The following is a 19,832-nucleotide window of genomic DNA, read 5'->3' as shown; positions in this document are numbered from 1 at the left end:
CCTTTTCATAGTAGGAATTTGTTATCTCCCTCACCCCTCTCCATGTAAGTCAGCTACACGTTTTCATTTCCAAGCCAAGAAGTTAAAATTGATAAAATTTAAGAAGTTATTATTAATGAAATAAAATTGTTACCAACTCAAGTAGTTTACCTCCTTTAAAGCGATGCGTAAGATGTTATTTACTTTGTGGTCTACACCCAGAAGCTTTTGAGCTATGCGTGGGGCTTGCAAGCATATAGCTACATCAGGAGAACCTTCACACTTCACGCCAGAGATGCTACCTCACTTCCACCCCTGCTCCAAACCTAGCTCTCCTTTTTTCACTGTTCTTTCCAGATCCTCTCCCAACACTTACAACCTTCCTTCGTTTTACCAACATATTGACTGTCCTCACCCTGGAGACCTCATCCCTTTGGTGCGCATTTGGCTGCACCCAGCTCATACACGTTTCCCTTCTGGGACCTACCAGGCACTTGAGCGAAGCACAGCCTGGTGGGGCAGCAGTAATTGCCCTTCCGAACGCTGGGCCACATCAGCTTTTCACCTTTGAATACAGAAATGGCACAGTTGTGTACAGGGTCCAGCTTGGATGGAGTTACCTGGCTTCATAGCAGCCCATATCGTGCTGTGCTTTGCACCTGTGGCTAGAAGAGTGTTGATAACATACCGCTGTTGTGGCTACTTCTGCACAGCGCTTGCACAGGATCAAAGCTTTCTCTCCAAGCTTCTTGTTCAGGACATGAGGATCACCTCCAGTCCAAAGGACAAAGTTTAGCCAGCACAGGAGGCTCCACAGGGCAAAGATGGAGAAGGTGAGCACACATCAGCATGAGTTGCAGAGGCAGCAGCCCCAGGGCCAGGGGTAGGCACCTGGCACCACATCCTAGTCACCGTCCCAGCGGAGGTCTGTGATGTGCCAGAATTGCCCTGCCAGGGCCACAGCCAGTGGGGCAGTGCAGGAGCAGCAGGAAGGCCTTTATGTCAGACAGCGGCTGCCATGCCATATCCCTGCCCTGCCTACCTTGAGGTCCAGCTCCACCTGCCTCAGCTCCCCCACAGCCCTGCTCACCTCCGCGGAGTCTCCCGCCCCAGCCAAACTTCATCCTTTGGGCCTTGCTACGAGGCAGATGGACCCACTAGAAGTAGTAAGCCACATTCCAGTCTTCCTCTGCCCACCCCCTATCTGTAGATTAAAGCAGATAATCACGTGAGAGTGTCGAGTTCTTACTATTAACTGCATGCATGTGTGAAGATTGTTTTACCACTTTTGTAGAAGTTTGGATCTTTAGTCTCTATCATTTTCAACACAATAAACTGCTGTAGTTTGGCTAATGAAAGGAGCTATTTGATAAAGCTTCTTACAGGCTCAAATATGATTAATTTACCACAGCTTATTAAATTACTGTCAGCTGAGCTGCAGTAAGTCCAGGGCTTGCTCTTAACCTACAGTGAATGCAAAGCACCAAGGCTCAGCTTAGACCAAAGAGGTCTCGGATAGGTCTTGGTACTTAGCATTTGTCACAAGATAAAAATGTACACTGAGAGCAATCGCAGCTCAGATGCCTAAGTGTAATTGCTTAATGACAGTAAATCGACCAGAGCTCTAAGTAGTCAGAGTTTTTGATTATCATGAGATCACAGGATAATTCAGTTGGGAAGGAAATTCAATAGGTCAGACCAGGTTGCCCAGGGCTGGACTCAAGAGCAAAACCAACCATGCAAAGAGATACAAACTTTAATATTTTTTACTGTATTTCCACAGTTTTGCACAGTAGCCTACCACACAGCTGTGTAACAAATTTCTTCAGTAACAAAATGTAAAATAACAGGATACAAAAATAAGCATTTTAACTGCTTTAGTTCTGCTTACCACGTAAGCAAGAGTACGAGTTATAACCTTCACTGGGTTTTACACCAGGCTATTGCTTCCACAGAAAAGCATCATGACATGCCAAAGCCTGAAGCCCGACATCTGCTGCCAGACTGCAGCGAGCTCCCCGGGGCTCCCAGCGAGTTCACTGGGGCCAGCACAGGTGCAGCGATTCTGCCATTTGTGGCACACAGCAGGACCAGGCCTAACAGCACATCCTCCCTTCCCGTTCCCCTTTTCCCCATTATGAAAGCTGGTTGTATAGAGATAGATGCAATCCATGTTTAGAGCACCCTCTTCAGATTTGATCTTACTGGTCATCCCAAACCAAACAGCAACTGAGGATTTTCTGAGCACTGCAAGATCAATTCACCTGCAGGATTCATCATGCAGTATACTTTTCCTCCCCCTGTTTTTTTGCTTTGTGATAGTGGTTGTAATCATTATACAGATCCTTAAAGACCTCCCTTACACCTGCTGGTAGCGACGTATTTAAGAACTTGATGTCCCGTTCAATGCAAAGGTCAAGGATGCGATATATCCCTTCTGTGAGATGTTTCTTAACAGCCGGGTGCAAAGTGACCTACGAGAAGAACAAAATAGCATTTAACTTGAAGACAAAAAGGCAAGAAAACACCATTTCCACAGTCAGCATACATTAAATGCTGACAACGTGTTATCCAGTGCATCAGACTACCTGGAACAGTCCATTACATAAAATCCAAGATTTTTATTTGTGCAATATTTTCCTGATTTTTGCGAATGCGTTTTGCAGAACAAGCACGCCCCTTGCAATAAAATGCACAAGAGTGCTGCTATACACATTGCTATGGAGGCAAAAACAATGATAGTCTTGGAATCACATGAAAATTCCTCAGAAGAAAAACTGTAGTTAAAAAACCCTAAAATACTTGCCCTGGATTACACATTTCAGTAGATTCTATATGTCTCACATTAGTTGTATGCTACTAAGTCTCATTTTCAAATGAGCACTTCCTTTAAGCTACTCTCTAATTTACATGGGGCAGTCAATCAATTTTACCTTATCACTTAACAACTTGATATTTATCTAACAATTTGTATCTGAGGACTTCAAAGTATAAGCCTTAATAAAAGAGGCCTTCAAAAAGCTCAGGAGATGTGCATTTCCTTGATCTGTTTTAACATCATAAATCAGGCAGCTTGCCTGAAGCCATGAAGGAAGCTGAAAGAATACAATGAATGACCCAGGACTCAGTGCCCTGCTCCTGCCATTACCCTTGCTCAACCCCACAAATGGCAGAAGCACCATTACAACCAGGAACATCAGTCCTCTGGAGTCCTCAGGTGCTTCAGGCTAACTGGAATGTGTCCCGTGCTCACAATCACTTGCTAAATACTTCACTGCCTGAGGGGGTGCTGGCCTCTGGCATAATCACATTATTTTTGCCGCAGAACCATGTCTTATCTTTGCTGAATCCCAAAATTAGCTTTATGCCTCCAGACCTAAGTCTCTGCACTCCAGGCCTAATGAAAATTACATAAAAAGCTGTCATTAAAATTCAGACTTCTTTCTTCCTGAGGCAACTAATAAACTTTCCACTAATGAAGTGCACTCCTAATCACTGTGACAGGCTCCTGCTCTCTTTCTGCCCTAAACGTGAAACAGCTAATATATTTTATTAGACCTGCTAACGTAGCTGGGAAAAACATAGAGCAGGCATTAAGGCACATAAGCCTTTATTTGGAGCTGTCATCCTGATGAGTTTGCACGTCCAAAAATTTGTCGGTTTTCCCCTCTATGTCAGTCTATCTATTGGCTGGTTTAAAATGCTATTTTAAACCATGTTTAAATGATGTTATTTCTCCCTACACCATGCACTAAAGTAACAGAACAATTGAGCATCACAGCTCCCAGTGAATGCACTGGGCTGGCCTCTCCCTTCCTAGGGCAGAGAAATGACTTCAGAGAACAAGGACAGGAAAACCCACAGCTATTGACAAGATGGACCAGATGCCTCACTTGGGATAAGCAGATACCTCAGAGCCGTAGATAATGGAACTCAATCCCTTACATCACAAATTAATCTGGACCCACGCCTTATTTGTACCATTCTTGCTTTGCAGTGCAGTTTCCTATAAACATCCTCCATTAACACTATGGGAAGCAGAACCAAAGATTTAAACAGCTGCCACTACTGGCTGGCAGTTAATTATGCCTGTAAGTGTTTTATGGTCTATATAGTTAGCACAACCAATTTGTCAAGCATTACGGAGCTCTTGATGTGAGACATTAAATGTGTGAAGAGGTATTTTACTACTGCTGAATTAAGCAACGGCTCATAGACAACAAGGGAAAAGCACTGTCAACAGCATGAAAGAGGTTATAGATGCCACCCACTTCAGCAAGGAATCTTTCTAGATTAACACAAAATAATTCACAAGGATATTTTATTTCCTGGATGAAAAGGAAGCACTGAGGGAACTGTTACACAACTACTTTAGGAGTAAGTGACTGTTTAGACCAGTAGCTTTCATCAGTTCTAGTCTGCAGACCCTTAAAAGTGTTCCAGTGAGTGTGCAGATGCCCATATAAAGATTTAAATCTACCAACATGTTTTTCTCGGTTACCTTTGACAGACCCCCCAGGGTCTTCAGATCACAGCCTGAAAGCCACTGATCTGGACTCAGAAGAGATGAATGGTTAAAGGAGTTTTTCTCTCCCTCTGCAGAGCAACATGAAAGATGTGTACGTGCCCCCTTAAGACAGGCATGCTGAGGCCTCCCCCTTCCTCCGATATCCATCAATTCTCACCAGCAAATGAGCAAATAAATCATCACCTACTTGTGATCTATCTATTCTGTCAGACAGAAAACACCCCTTTGTCACAGCGTCTGGTGGCTCACTACACCAATTCCCCTTTCCACGCCCAAAGGTTCCATGCATACATTACTGATCTGTGGTTTCAGCTATCATCCATCACTTTCTATTTCCCAGTGATAAGTATTGCACAAAACTTTCCTAGAAGTCTCATGAGACTCTGTACACTGCTAATACCGTGTAAGTGTCCTTTTAACTTGGAAAGGTCATTTGACAATTCAAGTCAGGCTTTCTGAGTAAAGGCTCTACATTCAGCAATGAACAGATTTCAGAGATAGTTAAATAGAGCAGCAGTAGTCTTAACAGTAATTTGTCCCTAGTATTTGCTGAACTACTATGTTTACTGTATAAACAACAACCAGCTTACCGGGAACATTAAATAACATGGCTAAAAAATTACATATCCCATTGTTTTGCCCCCAGACCTTGGAAAAAAGCTGGGCAATAGAGAAAGACCTGAGTTTAAGCTATGTAACAACCTTCATGGTTGGTTACATTGGTTAGGTTACGTCATAATCCTTCAGAAACAGCACTGGTTAGGGTATTTTTGTGGTAAGAGCGCCTAAAATCAGAGACTAAAATTCCTTTTTGTATTTCATCCCATGCCCAGGCCAGAGCCACAAATAATCAATTTGCAGGTACTTGCAACACAAGCTGCATTCAAACCCTGGTGAAATCTAAATCCATTAGGCTGAACAGAATGACAATGTTAACTTAGGTCTGGATGTGAGAAACTACTGACCTAGCTCTGGCATTCATAATAGTAGCAGTAGATGTTTTCAGGAGGATCGGAATGATAGTTTTGGTATGGAAGGAGAATTACTGAAAAGCTAATAATTGCCTTGGTAACATTTTCTTGATTCACTTAGTCATTTAGACAAGAATGAAATTCTATGGGAATTTTTCTCCATTACTTTGCCAGATGGGGCTCTAACTGCTATCAACCCTGGGCAACTGAGACTAGCTGTGAGAAGAACCTAACTGCCACATGAAGAAAAAACAACACCCAATGTGACAGAAAAGCAAAGTAGTTCTGTAAACAGGCATTGCATTGTTTTGCCTTAAAACCACAGCCCACACCTTTAGAAAGTTTTCAGGAGCTGGGTAAGAAAGATTCTCCGGAACTCTTGCTCAAAATAACAGAGAGTCTGGATCAAACCTCTATCCCCATGAGGCACAGCAACTTTTATAACTTCACATATTTTACAAAACTTAACACAGCTGCCTTTGGAACAGGAACTCCCAAGACAGCACAATATCATGGCACTTTCAAGATGGTTGAGAACACGTTACCTTCTGCAACTCAGTCACATACTGAGCCACAATGAAAGCAGAAAACACAGTGAAGTCCTCCATTTCTGCAGTGATATGAGTATACATCCGTTCCACTAAGCGTGCACACTTCAGTATAACTTCAAACTCATCTGTGTTGCCTGAAATAGAAAGTGAGATACGGTCTGGCATTTAAGGCTTAAAAAACACTAGGAAAAAAAAACAAAGAATCACCCAGTCTTCCATATGATTCTTGAACTACGTGAAGCCAACACCAGCTTGTCCGTTTTATCTTCTTTTCTTATCAAGCCACAGCTGAGAGGCCCCCCAGATCCCCACAACACCATATGCCTGTCTTCCAATGGTTATTTTGTAAGAACACACTGATTCCCACCCCACATGCATTGCAAGGCAAAAAGTATTGGTTATATACGCTGAAGTGCTAGAAGCTGCAGATACGGTCCCTTCCATGATTCAGTCCCAACTAGCACCGCGGAGGAGAAAACCAGGAGACTGGAAAATTAAATTCTCTACCTACAGAAAGTCAGAAGAAATCTCTTACAAACAGCATAGTAAGAAAGCCTTCTGATGAGATTTATTACATGGAATACAGCAGCATAAGCCACAGCATTGGAGATATTTAAAGTGAGACTGCAGAGATCAACCTGAGAATTTAACCTTCCAGTAGGCAGTGAATGAAGAGAACTAACACAAACAAGGGAAGGGAAATCTAAAAATTACTTTCATGTTATCTGTTATGAAAATGAAACAATCCTGCAAAGATAAACAGCATGTTTTTAAACTTTAGGACACCATGTACCCATAAGTTTCCTGTGACCTTTGCCTTACATAAACATATTACAGAAGCTAGTAAATTCTCAAAGTTTGGCATCAGTTTAACATACCTTTTCCACCAATATTGAGATTTTGTTAGTATATTCCTCCATGATGCATACACACACTGACATTTGCCCACAGCTGTGCGCAACATATCAACTGAGATAATCTGAACACGGAATAAACTGTAGGACATCAGTGGAAAGCTGGGAAGCAAGCCCATTAAGTCAATTTGTCTCAAAAAGTCACCACTATTAATGACAGGGTATTTGTGTCCTGACCAGCATAAAGCACAGGAGGATTACCTGAATCACTGTGAACATCTTTGACTTGGCTACTTTGACAATGCAAATTCTTCAGTAACTTCCAGTAATATGTCTTTTTTTTTTTTCCTTCCTTTTGAGATACTTAACTACACTAATTCCAAATCCTTGACCATACAGAGACATCATCTAATCTCGATGCTTTAGATACGTGTAATGTTCTGGCTTTATGCTTAGCACAGAATGATGACAATTCCAAGTCCGTAGTAAACATAGTTCCAATCTCACGAAGCTCGATTTAGTAGGATCTATTTGGGTCTATAGCTCAGACATATTAGCATGCATGACCAGAGTTCACAACCACCATGCTTTCAGGCACAGGGGTTGATAGGAAAAGCAGAAACTGGGCACAGCAAGCCTTACCAGTTCCTGTCTACTTGCCAGCCAGTCAGTGAAGGCTCTATTCACCTAAAGCAGTGCTGTCTGGATGCAGCTCCACAGAAGCCCCTGTTATCTTCATAAGCCCACAACACTACAAAGCTCATCCTCAATTTTACATAAACGATAGATAGAGCTAATGGTTTCAATGCCACAGATAAATTTTGAGGACTTTGCTTCTGCTGTCAGACTGCCCTGTTCTGCATCTCCTCTTCTAGAATACACAAAATTACAGTGTGTACATATCATGCAAAAGTGGAAAAGATATGGTACCTTTGTCTCCTTTCTGACGTCCTTCATGCATCACAGAAACAACCAGACGATGGAAACTGTTCAGAAAAGACGGTGCTGCTTTCAACAGCACCTGCAAAGACGTGAAATAAAAACATTGAGATTATGTAATAAAGGGAGTGGAGAGGGTAGAGGTGCACCATCCCATAGTCTGAGGGAAGTCAGTTCCTGTGAAGGAAACTATATAGCTTATACAGCTGTCAGGAGCAAAGACTATTTTTCATTCTGCATCCATACAGTATCTAGCACACGAGAATCGAATCCTGGAGCAAGACTGCAGTCCTGGCCATATTCAAATATAAATAACAAGTAAACATCATAATAGAGTTACTCCAACTCTCCAAAGCAGCATTTGACTTAGTACCCTAATGTCTAGGGAATTTCTTCTTGCTGGTAGAGAACCTGTGTAGCCAGACAGATTCACAGAACGCACGGTCCAGTAACACTACAGATCGCTGTGTGAAAACAGCCTGGATTAGGCAGCTTTCTACCATAGGGTTCTTGTAAGGGCATTTTAGCAATGTGTACTGCCTTGGTTTTAGAATTTGCCATATCCCCATCTTTAACTTTCTTCACTCTCAGTCCTAATACAAATTCATGAGGCCTCTCCTTTTTTCTTTGACCTCTGCCTACACACTCCATGTAGGAGTACCTCCAACCCTGTGCAAGTCCTGGCACATCTTCACCTTCCCCTGCCAGAAGGCTGATAAGAACACCAGGATGGTACAATGTTTGAAGGTCACCAACTCCTAATGCCTAAGCCCTGATTTCAAAGGACTGCAGAATCTTGATCTCCAGTGAGAATGATGTCCTAGTGTCTGAGTCATTTGTGCTTCTAGAAACCAAACATAAAAAAAGGGAAAGTTTTATTCTAATCTAGCATCAGATGTTGATATGCAAGCTGCTGCCAAAGACCAACAATGCAGGCATAAAACAAAGCAGGAGAGCAACTGAAATGATGTGATTTTGAGATTCCCAGCCTTTTAGATAACAAGTGGTAGACAGAAAGCACTTCCATACTATCAGGACAAATTATTTCAAAACCACTATTAAAACAAAAATTTCTCATCGCTGGCCTCTGCATTGGTTCCTTCTACCTTTTTTCCCCTCCTCCCACCCCCTCACAGATATACCTTTGGATGACATTGCACAATAGAGAAGAGCACTTCATGGACTCCCAGGAAGATACTGCGATAGTCTTCTGTCTTCAGATGATCCAGAGGAACCGTTAGGAGAATGCTGAAAGCCAATGCCACATGGTGTGGATTCAAAATAACCCCTTCTCCTTGCCTTAGCAGAGCCGCTACGGTCTCTAGAATAGGTACAACTATGGTGGGAATCAGTGACTGGTCCTGACAGGCCTCTTTGGTTTGCATCTACAAGAAGACAGGAAGTAGATAAGGAGGAGTACACCAGCCACCTATCACTAGCATTCGCACACCAGAGAACCATAGTGCTCTGACTTGAGTCAATGGAACTGGACTGGTACAAGCTGGACTGGCAGGGAGACTCCTGCACTTTAGCCACTTTGGTGCAACTGCACCCTGGGCAATATCATGCATTTCAAGCAAGCGCTGCTGTGAATGTGGAATTGTAACTACTCCCCAGTCCCCTGACAACCAGCACCTCTTTGCACCTCCTCATATGAATGCATTGATGCAGTTCTTTCCTTTACAAGCATGCAGACATACCAACCAAAAAGGCAGAAATTGCATGCTCGCAATCCCCAGACACTGCAGAGCCAACATGGGACAAATTCTGGTCTAGCGACACCATCACCATAAGAGAAGAAAAACCTATAATACTAAGGTTTGTATGCTGTACAAACAAAGGACAGGAAACTTGGGTTTGGTCACTTTCAGTTAAGTTTCCCATTCATAATTCAGTGAATTTATATTATTATTTTTTCAATATGAGCACTTTTCTATTTTTGTTCTGTTGCTGTTAACTTCTACTGTGACATGTGGCTGACAGGAGGAAGGGCAGGAGACTCAGACTCTCTTCTCTGCAACCTGACAAGCTTCTCCCAAGCTCCAGAATACATGCTGCAGTCCCAGAAAATTGCTGATAATCAGAAGTGGATGACCTACACACTGCACTCACAGGAGATTTGCTTGAGGAAGGAGAAGAAAAAGGGTCTAGACAAAAAAGTGCAGGTGAATCTGGTATGGATTCATCTAGTATCCACAATTTTTTTGTTTCTGTATGCCTCTGTTAGATGTAACCACTACAGACTCCAAAAAATAAAGGGGACAGGTAATGAAGTTACAATAAAGAGATACTTACAGCTAAAGCTGTGATTATCTGTGGGCTGGCAAACCAGAAAGCTTTCTCTTTGTCTCCACGTAATGGGCAGCTGAGCAACAATTTCATTAGCGTAACAGCCGACAATACTTCCTGCAGAAAGCAGATTGATGATCAGTCGCTGGTACAAGATGCACTGGCTCCTTTCAAGTACAGAAGAGCTCTTTCAAGGGCAGTGGCAGTTTTGAGCATTACCAGAGCCCTGACACATGAAAGTCCTCCCACCAACAGATCTCTCTGGAAATTGTGAAGTAAGCAGCAGCACAATAAAATTCAGTATGCTGAGCAGCACTGGCCCAAATGTACTGCACGCTACATTTATTTTAGAATCAAATTACTATACAAAAAGGCCTATGTGATTTTTAAGAAAGGAATGTCTTCTCCTTCAACTGCCACTAGAAAACAGGGGGAAGCAGGGGGAATACAGGGACACCAGTACACTATACGCCAAGAATGCTGGATTTGGCAGCAGGGGTTTTTGTCCACTTGCTGGCTGTTATAACAGACTGATTAAAGAAAGACCTTACAAGCTATACTCCGGTGGCAGGAATTATAAGCATAAAGACATATCAAGAATTGATGCAGCATATCCATGTCTATTTCTGAGAAATAAGACAGAGCCAGAAAAACCTCCAAGTTTCATTCTCAAGTTATTGAGCTTTCTATGGAGGGTACAGCTGGCTTTTTTGACGAAAGTGTTCCATATGCCACCACTGCTGCTTAAGCTGCTCTGAAGAAAGGCATAGTATATAAAAAGCTACTGAGTGGTATCTGATTATTACAGAGTAAAACTCTTTATACTGACAAATACCAAAAGCACAGATGCAGTTTCAGTTTTACTTAAAAATGCCACCATTTTTAAAAGTGCCTTTAACCCTGTTAAAAGAAGAGCCACAGAGAATCAGTGGTTAAGCTCACTGACTGCTAGTGTCTGCCGTGCAAGAGCTCTGATTGGCAAGCAGAAAAAAAAAATTCAGCACAGCCTGTACCATCACAGCTGTGTGGTTTCTGTTGACAGCACATGGAATTAAGACTGCTGAGTCTATGTCCCTAAACTGGATCTAAAGTTTTTTCCAGTAGGATTCCATGATCTTTCCACCTCTCTCAATTTATGTCCAGGACATATCTCAGCACAGTCACCAAGCCCTTAACCGTGTAAATTAATTTGACCCAACCGTTCAACATAAAGCAGGGAGAGGTAAAAACACTTATCAGATGCCATTCAGCTAACCAATCTTTTTCAAGATACAGAAAATTGGAGGAAGAAGTTGGCAACAAACTAAGTTCCTTCCTTACTTTAGCCTTCTGTTGCCAAATGTTCTTCATTTCCAGTCCTTGCAGCACAAGCCTCATTATGGTATAAAACTCCTCAGCAGAGCAGTTTCCCAGCAGCTGGACAAGTACCTCTGTCAGCTCCGTCTCCACACTTTGGATCACCTGGGTTGTGACTGCAGCACCTGCATATTCAAGAGACACAAGCATGTCTTAATCAATGCCCAAGACAGGGACTTCCACAGGTAAGGACAGGGCGAATCAAACCTTAAAACAGCTCTGTGGGTGGGTACCTTTTTAACACTCAAATGCAAAGAGGGCCCCATGCTTTCCCTTTACCCACACCCAGTGCAATGAATTGCTCTTCTCAGGTATTTCCTACCCTCGGGTTCGCAGAGCAGTCGTCATACAGTTTCATAGTTCCAAGCATGCACAAGATTTGTGGCAATGCTTAAAGCCTTCTTCAACAGGAATCCATATTTCATCTTATTGAATACTTTACTTATTCATCACAAATTCTTAAACCTTTTAACAGTGATTAATTATGTCTCCAGGCTAAAGCACTTCACTAATCTTACCCAACTAAAGCGAGGCACAGCATGAGAGACAGAAAAGTTGGCAGAAAAATTACAGTAATTGACATTTTCTCATGGTCCCTAGGTCTAGAGTGAAATCCCTGCCCTTACAGTGCCCTTACTGAACCCCACAACTGAAGGGCCAAAATACGGGACAGAGAAAAAACAGACTAAGCCTATATCTGTGCGTAAACTCTAGCTCAAACTCAAAATCAGATTTTCCATGGAGAACTGTGCTCTGTTCTTAAGTACCTGTTGCCAATATAAACATTGAGATCATGACTGTAGTTCACTTGAGCAGTAGTTTCCAAAGTGAGGTGCGCACGCCCCAGGGTGTGCACAAGACAATCCACTGGGGTACAAGAATTATAAATAAAATACCTTTAATAAATAAAATAAAATGTAAAAATAGTGTTTATTTCATCTTTATCTCATGCTTTCTAAACTATTTTTGTGTATCCTTTGTAATGTACACAGCATACTAGTAGACTAGCACACGCATATAATTTATAAATAAAAATACATTGGGAGTGTTTGCTCAATTATTTTTTTTTTACTGGCAGGTGTGTGCTATCAAAAATGTTTGGAGACCACTGCACTAGAGCATGTTAGTAGTAAGTTCCACAAATTCCAACTGTTCAGAGAAGTCCAAGAGAACAGCTACATCTACGCTGTGTTTAGTTCACCTCGCTTTCTGAATGAGACAACATAAAAGAACCATTAAGTCACACAGCTGGCAAGAGGTTTTTCATGTCATTTCTAGCCCTGGCTTTTTATTTGATGGAGATAAAGGGACTGATCTGCCAATCTCCCACAGAATTTATCAGAATTACAGGTGTTCGGCATCTTTAACATTTAGGTGACTTTCATTGTTTTATAACCTCGCCTATCAGATACAAAAACAGACAAGTATTTTACTGTAAAGTCCTCAGAGATCCTCAGATGAGACCTATCAGATCTGACCTGGTGCACATCAGCTGCTTCAGTGGTGCCTACCATACCAACTATGTGAGTAGGAGGACACTGCACCTTCAGCCCTACATCCAGAAGTATCACCACATTCCATGTAGTGTCAAAAGGCTCCACATAACAAGTAACTGAGGACCTCAACTTAATAATTAAGATGTTTGCATCTTCCAGGAGAAGATCATTACCAAATTAGATGGTGGCTGTGGTCCAGGTACCATGACATTGCCTCCTTGAAAATTTTCCTATTAAGCTTTATAAAGGGATAGCCTACTGCTTTAACACAAGTAAATAGATACAGACTTTTCAAAAAGCTGTATGTTTTGCTAAATGGCTTTTAACTCGCCTCTGCGGTGCAAAATTAGCAAAGGAAGTGGAGAAAGGGAGTTTTCATACCAGCAAGAAGCTTTTTTATAGCAAAAACAACCGTGACCGCAGTTTCTTCTCCAGGATACAGCTCTGGCACTGAGCAGAAGACTGTCAGGAACTGCAATGCAGACTGAAGGAACTGCAGATTATCTCCCGCGCAGGGCAGCTCTCTCAGTATCTGGGAGTAAAACTTTTGGTACAGTTTAATACGGGGTTGCTCTAAAAACCCACTGGGCTCCTTCTGCCAGCCCCTCTTGACAGCATGGCTCAGATCTGCTTTGAGAAGCGTAGTGACAGATGGTATGAATGTCACAGGCAAAGGCTGGTTTTGGGTGTTACTCTGAAGACCCTGTTCAACAGTTCTGACCATCTGCAGAACTACAGGCTCCAACAGAGCAGACAGTACATCCGTAGACTGCAGCTTCTTCTGTGGCAGCTGCTCTAGGTAGAGTGTGATGACATGACACAGTGTGGTGAATGCCATGAGCAGTAACTGCCCGGCTGCAGGATTCCAATTTTTCCAGCCTTTGCTTTTGGCTGCACCAATGTCTGGCTCGCAGCTCACCAGGAAAGACATGAACTTTTCCAAGTTGAGCCTCACACTTTGCCTTCTCTCAACAATCATCCGAAGAAAGTCTTCCAAAAAGGCTTGGACTTCCTGGAGATACTGTGCCCAATCAGGAACAGTCAAAACATCAGTGAAGAATTTGCTAGCTGTAAGCTGGGATGTCATGACAGTCTCAAGAACATCGCTGGCATGAAACACCTTAAAAACAGAGTTGGCATTCCTGCCAGCGTGCAGGCACCTCAGGAGGTGGAAGCAGGTACTTAAAAACTTCAGCAATAAGGGTTTGCTGCAAGAGGCACTAGCCCTGGTATTAGCTAGCAGGGACAGCAGCACCAGAAAACACCGGGTACAGTCAGAGGGAAGAAGACTGTCTAGTTTCAGAAGGGAAGCAATTTCGAGCAAACCCAAGCAGCTTTCTAGCTGGCTTTCCTTCAGGATGAGGGGGCGGCCATTTTTTGCTAACAATATTATACATTGGGCAACTTTCTCCAGTGTTTTCCGAGACAAGCTGAGCTCATCCTTCAGCAGTTTGTTTTCTGATGGTGCTTCTAACGGGTCAACAGGTCTGCAAGAAGCCAGGATTTCTTCGTGCCAAGGGATATTACCTGCAGACAGCTGTTGAAGTGGCAGATCTACTGAATCCCTGGCAGCAGAGGGCAGCACCCTAGTGAACTGATGAATAAGACTGGTCAGAAAAGTACAATGCAGGACCATCATTTCTGGGAGAAAGGAGCTATGCATCAAACCAAGTGATATCTTTCCAATGCTGATGGAAGGCTCCTGGTCTGCAGCCGCTTCCTGAGCTTTGGCCAATACTAATGTCTCTAGAAGCACATTTGCAATATACTCTACATCTTTCAGGGAAAGATACGGCAACAGGATAGTCAGGTTGGAGATGACAAGGTGCCAGTGGGCCGTGGGGTAGGTAAGATCACTTATCGCGCTGATATCTCCATCCCATGGTTCAGATTCTCCCCTGCTCATGCTGGATCTCCCAGACTCCAGGATCAAAGCTGCAGCATGCTGCAAGGCCTGTAGGTCAGCTTCGGTCTGCATTAAGATCATCTTAATTTTCTGAAGCGTGAGCAGTTCTAAGCAATATTTACTAGTGGAGGCAAAACTATTTGCAAGTTCCATGACTCTCTCCCAGCACTGCTCCTCCACACCAGAGAGGAAAGCTGGAATGCCCCAGCGCCTTGCAGCAGATGCAGTAACAGCACCAGCAATTTCAGCTGCTGGAGACACATATTTACTGCAGCTAACACCAAACAAAGTGTCCACCTCAACCCAAGTGTAAACAAGGAGGAGAGCAGAGTCACTGGCCTTTCTTAGCCAAAGGTCTGACTTCTCTTCCTCTCTTCTAGGAGCCTGCAGCAGCTCCATCAGTGGCTGGATTATTCCCTTCTGCATCTTTGACAGCAGACTCTGAGTGCGAAGAACCACAGGGGAAGGAGTGATATCATCGAGGCTTCTCATGTTGAACAGAAAAGCATGCAGCACTGAGCTCAGTGAGAGCAGCTTCAAGGCCATGTCAGCTGACCTTTCAACAGCAGGAATGATAAGGGTCTGGCATTTCTCCACACAGAGACACAAAATGTCCAGAATCTGGTTAGGTGGCAGTTCAAGGAGGCACTCGCGAAGCTTTCCTGTCAGGCCAGCAGAGAAGACAGGCAGCCTCGGTTCATCAGCAGCTGGCCGGCAAATGACTGTCAGCACCTCCTCAAAGAGCCGTGGGAACTGTCGCAGCTTGGAGTAAGTCTGAAACATGGTGCTGATGAGAGCCTCCTGGGGCTTCTTCGTACGTGGCTCGGAGACCTCAGCATCAATCCAAGCTGAGGCTACTAAGGCATCCAAGTCTGGCTCTATTATAAGGTGGTTTAACGACATCAAGAGCTTGAGACACCTGAACCAAGCAGGGATGGAAGCTTGGGAGTGACTCACCAACATCTGTGCTAGCTTGCGGTAAAACCCAAATTGTATCTCCTTGTGCCGGATACGGTCACTGGCAACATTATAGATATCACTGCTAAGCACCAAGTTCAGAAGCTGTTCCAAAGCAAGTAGCTCTGTGCTCCAATCCGCAGGGGAGAGTATTCCCTGCTGTAGGGCAGGGAACCTGAGACAGCTAAAAAGCCTGCTGAGCATATGGAAACACGCAAGGTGGTTTTCTGCCTTACAGTATGAGTCCAGAAAGAGCTTATATAGCAGCGACACTGAACCAGCCACAACAGCTCCATGGAGGGCAGGTTCACAAAAGCCACTGCTCAGTTTGGTCTGCACTGTGTTGACTGGTAGCAAAAGACTTTTCAAAGCTCCTTTCTTCTTCACTTGGAGTTCCTGTTCTGGCAGCAGCTCCTCTTTGTAAGATGATAAAAGCTCAGGTTGGAATAACCCAGCCTGCAACAAAGTTTCTACTTGGTTTCGTATTTCCCTGCTCAGGTGCTGACGCACGTGGTTGTCATCTGCTTGTGTCCAGCTCCTCACAGTCAGCAAGTGCCTCAGGAGCAGACATGGCTGCAGCAAGTGACTTGTCACTTGCCCAAACACACGATTCGGGTTGGTTTGCTGCCTCTGGATCAGGAGGTACTGAGCAAAGGTAAGTTGGAGGACACTGAACACCTGGGAGCCCACGGTGTCGTCAGAAGCCAGCTGCTGACATGCCAGCTTGGACAGCTTGCTGAGGAGATCAACCAAGAGCTCACACTTTGCTGTGTAAATGATGGAGAGTGACGGAGTAGAAAGAATGCCACTGGAGCAACTCAGCACTGTGCCAATGTTTTGCTGTGTTTTTTGAGAACAGGCCTCCGATAATCTTTCATTTATGACCTGAAGAGTGAAAAAAAAAAAAATCAAAAACCAACAACAAACCCACAGACAATTTTGCATGCAAAGACAAAAGATTATCATAATGAACCAACAACACCTTCTGTGAGCTCTGTCTGCAAGAAGGAAGCAACAGGGACCCACCAACAGCAGCTGCTGGCCCTCTCATATTGTGAGTCTCAAACTAGAAGCTCCCCTGGCCAGAACAGCGTCCCTGCATTTCTTTGCACCACAGGATGAGTAAGGAAGCCCTCCTTCAGTGTGTGTGCTACCAGCAACAGCAAAGGCCAAACATCCTAACAGTTGATCCTGCAGAAAGGGAGTAGGGGTAAATTCACTCCCTTCTTGCAAGGTCCAACCAAACAACAAAAAACCACACGCAACACTTTTGTGTTGCCATTTTGACTGTCTTTGTAGCCATACGCTAATTCTGCTATTTCTGTAACCATGAAGCTGAATAAGAAGTTATACTTTCTGGTTCAGTTCTAAACTATAACTGAAGTCTCCTCCATCCACTTTCAGCTGAGGCTAAAATAATTATATGATTAAGATCAATAATGATTCGGTGTCGCCACCATTCAGAGTCATCATAAGAAGCTGCAGGATCTGCTGAACCACACGTCACACTGCACAAGTACTCAAGCCAAACACACTGATGAGCCCCACAGTGAGGGAAAAATATCTCTTCCCCTAAGACCCCCAGGCGAAATGGAAATATAAGCAGTAAATAATATAGAACAGCAGGATACGGAACTAAGCCTTTACTTACCTACTAAAATACTTAAACCAGTTCACTCTCTGATAGTTTCAAGGAGTTAAAGACAGAGAGGAAGATTAACTCTGAGGTTATTGTTAGAATGCTGTGCCATTTTCAGCCTTAGCACTGCACAAATACAAACTGTATCACAGAACAGAAACAGAGAAGTTTTTACTAGAAGTCCTAAAAGCCATCAGATTAATTATTATATATTTCACGTAACATGCTACACTGTGAGGAAATCACGTACTGTAGAAGATATACACTGCTATCCGGCATGTTACAAAATATCCACAGTTTTAGTTACCTGTGCAATTGAAAAACTGAGACCAATTGTCTTCCCACTCTTTAAGAGATTCTGTAGTCTTCTACTATGGATAACGTTGTCTAAATATGCCCAGAGTTTCTCAACAACTTCCTCCTCCAGTTCAAATTTCTTATTGTAGTATGAAACCAATGCATGGCTTACCCAATCGAGTAATACCTGTTAACAAAAAGGAAAAGAAGTAATCTTTAATAACCCCCAAGTGAGAACAAGACAAAAGTAGAACCTTTTCACAATTACAGCACTCGTGCCTTGAGAACTGCTCTACATCTGAGCAGAACAGCCTCTGAATGAGCAGAGAAGTCCAACCTGGTAGATTTTAACTAAGATCTAAATTCCTAAGAGCTTTCATTCTAAATCCAATGTTGGCCCTGTGCTGCCCTGTACCCTCCCAAGACAGCTTGCAAGAGTCAACATCCTAAGACCCTTTCATCAGGGTGTAATTCCGACAGTAGATACTGAGTAACAAACATAGTCTTTTACATCAAAACTTAATGAATCAGATGGTTTTCACTTTATGACAATTGGTAATCCTTTCACATCCTCCTCCTGGTATGTTTAAATTTACTACCTAGAAATTCAGGCCTAGGAATTTAAATATGTACAAATTGGAAAAGGTTGAAACCTATTAATTTAAATTATTGATTTAAAAGTAGAATTATGATGTATGGTTAGGTTTAATATTTTAAGTAAGTGAAATAACCAGAACTCAAAACAATGATCTCAGATGGTGCAAACACTAGATTCCACAATACTAGGCTGGAAAAGCAGCACAAGACGCCCCTCATTCGGGAAACACTGAACAGACCTTCAGGAAAAAGGGTCAAACCACAAGATCTGAGGGGAGGGTGGGTTCCAGGCACCTTCCAAGGAGATGCCAATGAATGCAGAGTGTGCTCTTTCCATGCGCATGAATTTAGAGCACTGGGAAACACACATGTAGCTACAGTCAGTTCTCACTCTATCACCACTATGTGATATACCACTATATCACACTATCACCAGAAGAATCAGACTTTAGAGTGACCTGTACAGGCTATAATAGACAATGCTAATGACAGCTCTGCAGAAAATGGTTCCTCATCTATCCGGGAGACCTGAACACACACGCTACCCTCCCTATATGAAAGACTCTTCCTACCCTAACGCAGATCTTTCTGCTGAAGATACCTGAAAGGTGATGTTACGAAACCATTTCATCCAACCACAAAAAAATCAAGAGCTGCCCACAATTCACCATCAGAGCTACATTTGCACCACTACCTAGGGTCAAAAGCTTAAGCAACTAGACCTGGATTTTATGAAAAAAGTTAATCCTCAACAGCAATTAATTATTGTGATTTATTTATGTTTTTTCTTTTGCTGTTTACCATTTAAGAGTACTTACTTGCTCTTTATTAGGCAGAACACACTGGTGAGAAACCCAGGCAAAACGGGCTAGTTTGATTTTGTCTTCCCATGGAGTCTTGGCGCTTTTCAGCTTCAGGTAGATGCCGGAGTAGATCGCCGCCATGGGGAGACGGCACAGGGGGCCCCCGCGGGCCAAGAGGTGGGACTGAAAGGCACGCCGAAGAGAAGGCGGTGTGACGGGAAGGCAAGGCGACTCCGCACCCCCGGCTCAGGGCCTAGCCGCGGCCCCCCTCCCCACCGCGGGCCACACCAGGCCCCACTCCCTCGCCTCCCCCTCAGCGGGGCACACCCGGCGCCGCTCCCCCGCCCTCCCCAGCGCCCCTCTCTCCCCCACCAGGCGCCCGACCCCCCAGCCCCCCTCGCAGGGATCTCACCCCACACACACACCGGATACCGGGCCGCCCCTCACTGTTCCGCCGAGCCCACGCCGCCCTCTGGTCCCCGCCAGGCAGCGCCAGCCGATCGCCGATCCGCGGCGGGAGCTCCGCGCCCATTGGCGGCCGCAGGGCGCCTGCGCGCTGGGCGGCCCCAGCCCCGCTCCCCCCCCTCCACCCGTCCCCCTCCGCGCCCGCCCGCCCGCCGCGGCGTGTGTCAGCCAGCCATGGAGCGGCCGCCGCCGCCAGCCGCTGCCG

General features: G+C 44.1%; 1 protein-coding gene across 8 annotated transcripts; it reads right to left on the bottom strand.

Annotated features, from left to right (window-relative positions):
* Nucleotides 1-1,717: 1,717 nt before the first annotated feature.
* Nucleotides 1,718-19,649, bottom strand: URB2 (URB2 ribosome biogenesis homolog). Of its 8 annotated transcripts, none has more exons than XM_054195135.1 (10): nt 19,575-19,648; nt 19,178-19,345; nt 17,773-17,949; nt 13,345-16,711; nt 11,432-11,592; nt 10,118-10,228; nt 8,965-9,207; nt 7,814-7,904; nt 6,024-6,163; nt 1,718-2,453 (listed from the first exon to the last, which is right to left on the bottom strand). In XM_054195135.1, the coding sequence occupies exons 2-10, from the start codon at nt 19,301-19,303 to the stop codon at nt 2,256-2,258; spliced, it is 4,614 nt and encodes a 1,537-aa protein (XP_054051110.1). In that variant the 5' UTR covers nt 19,304-19,345; nt 19,575-19,648; the 3' UTR covers nt 1,718-2,255. The 8 variants fall into 8 exon arrangements, 6 of the variants coding, with proteins under 6 accessions (XP_054051110.1, XP_054051111.1, XP_054051112.1 ...); XM_054195136.1 differs by having other exon boundaries at nt 19,586-19,606; XM_054195137.1 differs by lacking the exon at nt 8,965-9,207.
* Between the last annotated feature and the right edge of the window lie 183 nt (nt 19,650-19,832).

Source organism: Rissa tridactyla, chromosome 3 (assembly GCF_028500815.1).
Source record: "Rissa tridactyla isolate bRisTri1 chromosome 3, bRisTri1.patW.cur.20221130, whole genome shotgun sequence".
NCBI lineage: Eukaryota > Metazoa > Chordata > Aves > Charadriiformes > Laridae > Rissa > Rissa tridactyla.
This window is presented reverse-complemented; position numbering and strand designations above follow the sequence as displayed.